Raw genomic sequence first — 8,632 nt, 5'->3', positions numbered from 1 at the left:
GATGCAGAAAAGGCTTTTGATAAAATTCAACATCCCTTCATGTTAAAAACTCTCAATAAACTAAGCATTGAAGAAATATACCTCAAAATGAGAGCCATCTATGACAAACCCACAGCCAACATCATACTGGATGGGCAAAACCTGGAAGCATTTCCCTTCAGAATCAGAACAAGACAAGGACGCCCACTATCAGCACTCTTTTTTTTCTTGAGACAGGGTCTTGCTCTGTCACCCAGGCTGGAGTGTGATGGCATGATCACGGCTCACTGCAGCCTCGATCCCTTGGGCTCAAGCCACCCTCCCACTTCAGCCTCCTGAGTAGCTGGAACTACGGGTATTACACCACCGTGCCTGGCTAATTTTAAAATTTTTTGATAGAGATGAAGTTGCACTATGTTGCCCAGGCTGGTCTTGAGCTCCTGTGCTCAAGTGGTCCTCACACCTCAGCCTCCCAACCTGCTGGGATTACTGGTGTGAGCCACCATGCCTGGCCCATTTTAGCCAGTTTTAAGTGTACATTTCAGTAGCATTAAGGACTTTCACAATGTTGTGCAACCATCATCACCATCCATCTGCACACATTTTCTGTCATCCCAAATGGAAACTCTGCCTGTTAGACATGAACTCCTCATTCTTCCGTCCCCAGTCCTTAGGAGCTTCTATTCTACTTTCTGTGTGTCTGACTTTGCTTAGTCTAGTTGTCTCATATAAATGGAATCATGAACATTTGTCCTTTTGTGACTGGCTTATTTCACTTAGCATAATGCTTTTAAGGTTTATCCATATTATACCATGTGTCAGAATTTCATTCCTTTTTAAGGTTGAATACCATTCCATTGTATGTCTATACATTTATGCATTCATCTGTTGATGGACATTTCTATCAATGATACTGTTTCTATCTTTTGGCTATGTACAATGCTGCTATTAACATTAGTATACGAGTATCCGTTTGAGTCCTTGCATTTAATTCTTTGGGGTATATACTTAGAGGTCAAAATTCTGGATCATATGGTAATTCCACGTTTAACTTTTTGAAGTCCTTACAAAACCAGATTAGATTTAAACACCTCATCATAGTGCACGGTCACCAGTCATAGGGGCATTGTGTACTTATTTGTGAAAGCAGCACCATTTCCTCTTAGAGACAGGACATCAGAGGTCATCAGGTTCAGTTACCTCTCTTGATGGGGCTGAATAGGACAAGGGTTAGGTACTCCTTGGTGCCAGAAAAGCAGGGCTGAGTACCAGCTCCCTTGCTTCCAATCTGTAATCTTGGGTGAGTTACCTAAACACTCAAAGCAACCATTTCCAACGAGAAAAACTATATATACTTTTAAAAGCTATCATGAGAATTAAATAAGACAATGTGGGAAAATGCTTGGCGCAGTTCCTGTTACAGGGAAATCCTCAACAAGTGGTAGCCATTGTTGTTTTTGTGACCACATTTGTAGATGAGGATGCCGCGGCCCAGAAAACATAACAGTTCTATGGTTGCTTCATCCCGTAGCTGGTTTTGAAGTTTTGATGTACATTACCGTAAAATACAGTTTAAGGTCTAATCCTCCTGTGAATCTTGTTCATCTCGTCTCTGCTTTTCATGGAGGTTGGTGGTTCAATAGTTGGTTGATGATGCTGGTCCAGCTAAAATATTTCAGGAGGCAGCATGACTTTGCACTATCCCACTTGCTACTTACTAACCATGTGGCCTTCAGGGGGTCACTACATCTGTCTAATCCTTGTGTTCTGCCATAGTAGAGGATATCGTATCAAATAGAGGATATCGTATCAAATGCATGGAACTGTGAGTGGAGTTAGGCAAAACCAAAAGTCCCTGTACCAAAGCATTTGCTGAAGGACAGTTTCCATAGTCCATCGAAACAAAGACATTAATTGTAAGATGGGCCAACTTAGTTATTACACAAAGCTGAGGTGCCGTGGACTATAAAATGCATCTCCATATCAGAGATGTTAAAAGGTGACGAATACATGCATTAGAACTGATGAAATGTGGTAACTGCCATTTGGTGACTTCCTAAGGAAAAGGCCATACAGGGAAAAACAGAAGCTTGGAAACTGCCTCACCTTTTGGAAAAGGAGCAAAGGAACTGGAGCAGTTCTGCTTTTCCTGTGATTAAATTGGGACCACCTCTGGGTCAGCACTTTTATGTACTCCTGTCCAAAGGATTCAAGGGGAAAAAACTCTTGGAAATGCAAGCTCAGCTTGGCACACAGAATGGAAGATGGAATGTTTTTGGGGAAAAAAAGCTCTGTTATCTTTTTGCTTACCTTGCAGAATGCAAGCAGCGTCATTCACCCAGCAGACTTGGCTGGTGGCTGGTGAACTGAGCTGGGGGGTGGGGGAGTCCCCTTCAGTCTCTCCAGGTTAGCTTAGGTCCCACTACCCCGATTCTTTTTATCCAGAGTATCTTACATGATCAATCCATCTGATGATGTCAATTATAAGAAGGTGACTAATTTCTGAACCTCTGAAACACCAACTTGTTGGGTTTTGATGCAACTTTACAGGTGACCTTAATAATGGTCTTGCCTACAAATCACTCACATTCCCATAGCTGGTGGTAGTTCAGGGGGTAGTAGAATCTAGGACTTTCTAATCCCTCCCCAGCATGCACATTGTCTCCCATAATTTTACAAATGAGGTTAACTATCTTGTAAGAATTTGAAGAGGGTTGCTAGTAATATTCCCCAGATTGCTTGGACTCTCAGCTGACTAGATTAACAAAGGTTCTCTTTCCTTTGGTAGAGTTTGTCTCTGATAGCTGTGACCTATTCAAAGTTCTATGGTTAAGTCTGTACTTCAGATATTCTCTTCACTCCTTAAACTCTTCACTGGCAGTGAGCAAACACAGCATTTGCTATGTTTCAGGCACAGCTGGAAAAATTTTATGTTTGGAAAGGTCCTATAACATTCCCATTTCATAGACATTGATCAAGCACTGGAGAAACTTGTCCACTGTTATGCAGCAAATTTGAGCTCTGACTCCGGAAACTAACTTTGCAATCCAGGGTTTCAGTGCCTCCCTTGATTGACATAGGACATCCTCCCCAGAACAAACAGAAGCCTGCAGATGAGAACACATTCAATTTCCCTCCACTAAACTTACAAACCTACCTACATCTGCACCCCATCTTCTTTCTTTGCACTCCTTGCCTGCTTTCTCAGGGACCTCACTCCATGACCATATTTTTTTCTCCTATAATTTCAACCTCTTGTTATCTACTAGCTCTTTTCCTAAGTTAAGTATCTGTCATATTGAAAAGGAAATGCAACGCTCCACCCAAACCCTTGTGCCTACCTCCACATATGTGTCTTCTACGCTTACTGCATGGGTCATGTCAATTCCTGCATTTGTCTTCCCACCTTGCATCACCACTTCTTAGCAATCTGGCTCCACCACTGCTACCCCTTTAAATCTGGTCTTTCCAAGGTCACAGTAGCCTCCTTGCTGCTAGATGTAGTGAATGCACCTGAGTCCTTATCTCCTTTGCCTAACTGAGCATCTGACAGCATTCCCACTCCTTTCTTATAGAAACACTTCTTTTGCCTTCTCTGGTGCTCCTCCAAAGTCAGCATTGTTTTGGGCTACTGTCAGAGGCATTTGAACCGGAGTGACTCCATCTTGAACAGGGGCTGGGTAAAATGAGACTGAGACTACTGGGCTGCATTCCCAGGAGGTTAGGCATTCTAAGTCAAAGGATGAGCCAGGAGCTCAGCACAAGATACAGGTCACAAAGACCTTGCTGATAAAACAGATTGTGGTAAAGAAGCCAGCCAAAAGCCACCAAAACCAAGACGGTGAAAAAAGTGACCTCTGGTCGTCCTCACTGCTCATTATATGCTAATTATAACACATTAGCATGCTAAAAGACACTTCCTCCAGTTCCATGACAGTTTACAAATGCCATGGCAACATCAGGAAGTTACCTTATATGGTCGAAAAAGGGCAGGAACCTTCAGTTGTGGGAGTTGCCCATGCCTTTTCAAGAAAACTCATAAATAATGCACCCCTGGTTTAGCATATAACCAAGAAGTAACTATAAGGATGCTCAGTTGAGCAGCCCAGGCCACTGCTTTGCCTATGAAGTAGCCATTCTTTTTCATTCCTTTACTTTCTTAATAAACTTGCTTTCACTTTACTCTATGGACTTGCCTTGAATTCCTTCTTGCATGAGATCCAAGAACCCTCTCTTGGGGTCTGGATCAGGACTCTTTCCAGTACACTACGGTGACGGTTAATTTTATGGGTCAGCCTGACTGGGCCATGGGGTGCCCAGACATTTGGTTAAACATTATTTCTGGGTGTGTCTGTGAGGGTGTTTCTGGATGAGAGTAGCACTGGAATCAGTGGACTGAGTAAAGCAGCTTGTCCTCCAATCCTTTGAGGGCCTTCACAGAATAAAAGGCCGAGTAAGAGAGAATTCACTCTCTGTGCCTGTCTTCAAGCTGGGACATCTGTCTTCTGCCTTCAGACTCAGACCTTGTCTGGAATTACAACATTGGCTCTGTCAGGTCTCCAGCTTGCCGACTGCAGATCTTGGACTTTTCAGCTGCCATAATCACAAGAGCCCGTTCCTTATAGTAAACCTCTCTTTCTCTATATACCTATATCTACATTTGTATCTATCCTATTATTTCTATTTCTCTGCGAACCCAGTCTAATACAGCTACTTATCTTCTGATCTTCCTCCTTTAGAAAATGAGCCCCTTTTCCTTTTGGAAACTTCCCCTGCCTTACTGGTGGGATTGTCCATGAAAGCGCTGATTTCCCTCACCAATCCACCACTTGCCCTGGACTGGCCCAAATGCCTGGTTAGGGAGGAATGCTTGTTTCTTGCTCTTTGTTTCCTGCTAATTGTTTCCATGTGGAGGGATTTCACTAGAGCACTGGTTTCCAAAGCATGGCCCCTGCACCAGTGGTGTCAGCATTCCTTGGGAATGTGCTAGAAATGAAAGTTCTCAGGCCTCACCCAAACTCACTGAATCACAATGATTCCCAATCAGGCTCAGCAATCTGTTTTATCAAGCTCTTCAGGTGACTCTGATGCACATTAAAGTTTGAGAACCACTGCACTACCATAACACTCCTATTTTGTTTTTGTTTTGTTTTAGGTTTATTGAGGTTTAACTTACAAATTGTAATATTCACTCTTTTAAGATACACAGTTCTATAAATTTTAACAAATGCATACAGTCATGTAATTGCTATTATTAATGAGGTATCTAATACTTCTATCACCCAAGAAAGTCTCTTCATCCCCCCTTGTATGAAATCTCCCCCTCTACTCTCAGCCCCTGGCAAAGAGTGATGTGAGTTTTGTTCCTGTAATTTTGCCATTTCCAGAATGTCATACAGATGCAAACATCCAGCATGTAGCCCTTTAGGACTGGCTTCTTTCTTTCTTTTTTACTTTTTTTTTATTTTTAGCATCTTTATTTGAGAAGTCAATTCTGCAGATGGGTAACAGTTCCAAGTGTTGATATATTTCAACCTTTCTATACAGAAAATAACAAATAAAACTCAACCAGCCAGTCTCCCCACATATGCTTCCAACCACATCTGGAGTGTCCACCATCAGTCCCTTGGCTACTTTCAAACCAGAGCTTAAATGCAGACCGTTTTCCTTATGAATCATTCCCCCGACCCGGGTTTTCTTCAGAGTTCTTTTTCCAGGACAGGATTATAGCCCCAGTTGAAGACTAGATGGATATAGGACAAGTACCATCCTAGGCCTGGATCACAGCCAAAGTCCCTCATCCATTTTCAGCACCGAAGAGCAAGATCTTCACCAAGTCTCGTTTTTGTAGCCTTCATCCAAGGACAGCACCACTGAAGGTTTGCAAGATAGCTGGGTTCAGTGAAGTATTTGAAAACAGAATATAGCATCATTGGAAAACAAAGGCCTAAAGCCACACTTGATCACCTCCACATTAGACAGATAGGAATTAGGATCAGGAACACAGATCAGTACAGAAGGCCAAAACAAAACCTTTGGCTACTATATAAAACCAGGAGTGCTCCAAGGCAGATTCAGCCAATAATTAAGAAAAAAATCATCAGAGCCTCAACCTTTGCTTACAATCTTTATTGAAGTTATACGAAAAGAATCCTCCAAAAGTGAAAAAATACGTTATATACAAAAACACTTTCCCTTGGGAGGAGGGCTGTGCCCCCTCTTTAGATGCAGTGCTTTCAACTGTCGCTCCAGCCTCCACTGTCCCCTCCACTGCCACCCAGCTTTCAGCCTTATTCTCAGCCTCCTCCTCCATGTTTTCCAAAACTTCATTTCCACTGAGGACAGCATCTCCACTGCCTCTGTTCACCTCCAGCTCTTGTTTGGCTTTCTTTGCATCATCTTTCTGGGGACTCTGTTCCTCTGGTTTCCTCTTCTTTCTGACAAGGTGGGAAATATCAGTCACGCAATTTAATGAGGAAGCACCATCTGTTGGCTTTCTGCTGGCAATCATGGAGACTGAAGAGCCTCTTCCACTAGGGGTGAAACCTGAAGTACAGCTCTCCACCAGAGTAGCTTTCAGAGCCAGTTCAGCTACATTCCCAGTATGCTGAGACTCCTTTGCATCTTCTGTCTTCTCTCTAATTTCGGGTAGCAGTTCCTTCAGTTCCTCGATTTCTTTCTTGTATTCAGCAGATGATCCTTCAGCCTCCTTCACCTGCTCGTTTAGTACAGCCATCCTCTTCTCAATGACTTCAATAGATTTGCTGAACTGTGCCACTGCCTCATCATACTGAGGGTTGTACCCATAAGCCAAGCCCAGCTGGTAGTGGGTCTCTGCAAGGAGATGGTCGTGGGCTTCCAGGTACTGTTCCTACAGGTTTAGGCAGGACTGGAACTCCTCCACAGCTTGCACATAGTTTTCAGATTCAACACTAACTTCTCCGAGTTTAAGATGTGCCTGGGCAACATAAAGCTGGGCTTTTGTTTCTTGCCTTTTAAAAACGATCTTTGCTAAATCCAGCATACTTCAGGCAGGCTGTAGGCTCCCAATCTCCTCCTCTTCGTTTTCTTGAAGAGACTTGTTTTCAAGGACTGAATCGTTTGGCAGTTCTTCAGTCTTATCATTTTCTTTATCATCCTCTTCTGAGCCTTCAGTTTCTTCACCCTCTTTTATCTGTTCTCTCTCTTTTATCTCTTCATTAGCAGCTATCTGAACTTTGTCTTCAGGTGATTTCTCAGTAGCTCCCTGGGCTACCTTGGTATCAACCCCATCTCCAGCTGCCTCAAACTCTTCTACAGCTTAGTCTCCTCCTGACTAGGAACCAGCTTTGCCCTGACCTTCTCCTTTAGTCCTGAGCCATCTTTGTTTCTGTCGGTCTTTCTATAGAAGTCTGTGGTTCAATAGGAGTCTGATCTCCTACAGCTGACGGTCCATTGACTGCACCATCCTTAGGGAGAACTGTAGCCTCCTGCCCAGGCTTTTCAGAGACTTCTGATCCAGCCTCTACAGTTGAGGCCTCTGCAGCCTCTGTTGTCACCTCTGGTGACTCTTCAGCAGGTGGCACTTCTTGACCTACCAATTGCTCAAGAATCGCCTTTCCTTCCTCATTTTCAGAGGTAACTACCTTCTCCTCTGGCTCGTCCCCACCCACATCTACTGGCTTGACTGTTGGGTCTAAAGACTCTGCTTCTACCTCCACTGCAGTGCCCTGCTTTTCTAGAGTCACCACAGGCTGCTCTTCTGAAACTTCTTTTGGCTTCTCCTCTGTGCTCACAATTACCTCTCCCTGCTTCTTCCGACCTCCTTTTTCTCTGCACTCTTCTTGGACATCAGTTTCAGAAACTGATTTTTCTTCCTCAGCATCTGGTACTTCCTGTTCTGGCTTCCCTGAAGTGACCTCAGCTTCATTCGGTCCTTCTGGTGCTGCTCCTCCTTTTGCCTCTTCAGAGGTTTCAGTTAACCAATCTAGAGTCAAGTCAACTTTTTCCTGTGGCTCCTCTGCAGATTCACTTATATCCATATCTTCTCTTCCACCCTTCTCCATTTCACTGTCTCGTTCTTTATCAGTTTCAGGCTTTGCCAAAGACTTGTCTTCTGTTTTTCTGGCTTCTTTTTTTTCTCCCATGGCATCATAAACCTGTTCTCTCAACTCTTCCCTTGCTTCCTCATCTATGTTATCATTATTTTCTACCAGAGATTCATCTTCTGTTTTTTCTCCTTCTTCCTCTTCCACATGCACACCTTCCAAGGTGTTTCCCAACACATCATTCTCCATTCTCTCCACTTTGTCTGCAGATGTAGAAGGAGCAGGAACATCTTCAGTTTTGTCGGCAGAAACCAGCTCCATGGCAGTGGCTGTGGACTCTGTGGCTATCGTTCCCCTGAGGTGGCAAACCAGTGAATGGAATAGAGCCTGTGAGAAAAACAGGCAATATGGGACGCCAGAGACTCACTCGGGGACAGAAAATGGCAGATTGAGACTGGCTTCTTTCACTTATCACCATGCTTTTGAGATTCATCTACATTGTTGCGTGTGTCTGTAATGTGTTTCTTTTTATTGCTGAGTAGTATTCCATTGTGTGGATACTAGAGTTCATTTAATCATTCACCTGTTGATGGGATATTGGATGGTTTTCAGTTTTTGGTGACTAT

At 43.5% G+C, this 8,632-nt stretch overlaps 1 protein-coding gene across 1 annotated transcript; it reads right to left on the bottom strand.

Annotated features, from left to right (window-relative positions):
* Window positions 1-5,439: 5,439 nt before the first annotated feature.
* Window positions 5,440-8,348, bottom strand: LOC129485796 (nuclear autoantigenic sperm protein-like). Its single transcript, XM_055284813.2, is given in 3 exon segments — window positions 5,440-7,278; window positions 7,281-7,346; window positions 7,349-8,348. Coding segments are annotated over 3 exon segments (2,244 nt in total). The 5' UTR covers window positions 8,328-8,348; the 3' UTR covers window positions 5,440-6,079.
* Between the last annotated feature and the right edge of the window lie 284 nt (window positions 8,349-8,632).

This window comes from Symphalangus syndactylus, chromosome 7, assembly GCF_028878055.3.
Source record: "Symphalangus syndactylus isolate Jambi chromosome 7, NHGRI_mSymSyn1-v2.1_pri, whole genome shotgun sequence".
In the NCBI taxonomy this organism is placed as follows: domain Eukaryota; kingdom Metazoa; phylum Chordata; class Mammalia; order Primates; family Hylobatidae; genus Symphalangus; species Symphalangus syndactylus.
The sequence above is the reverse complement of the archived record's forward strand: the minus strand, read 5'-3'. Positions and strand labels throughout refer to the sequence as shown.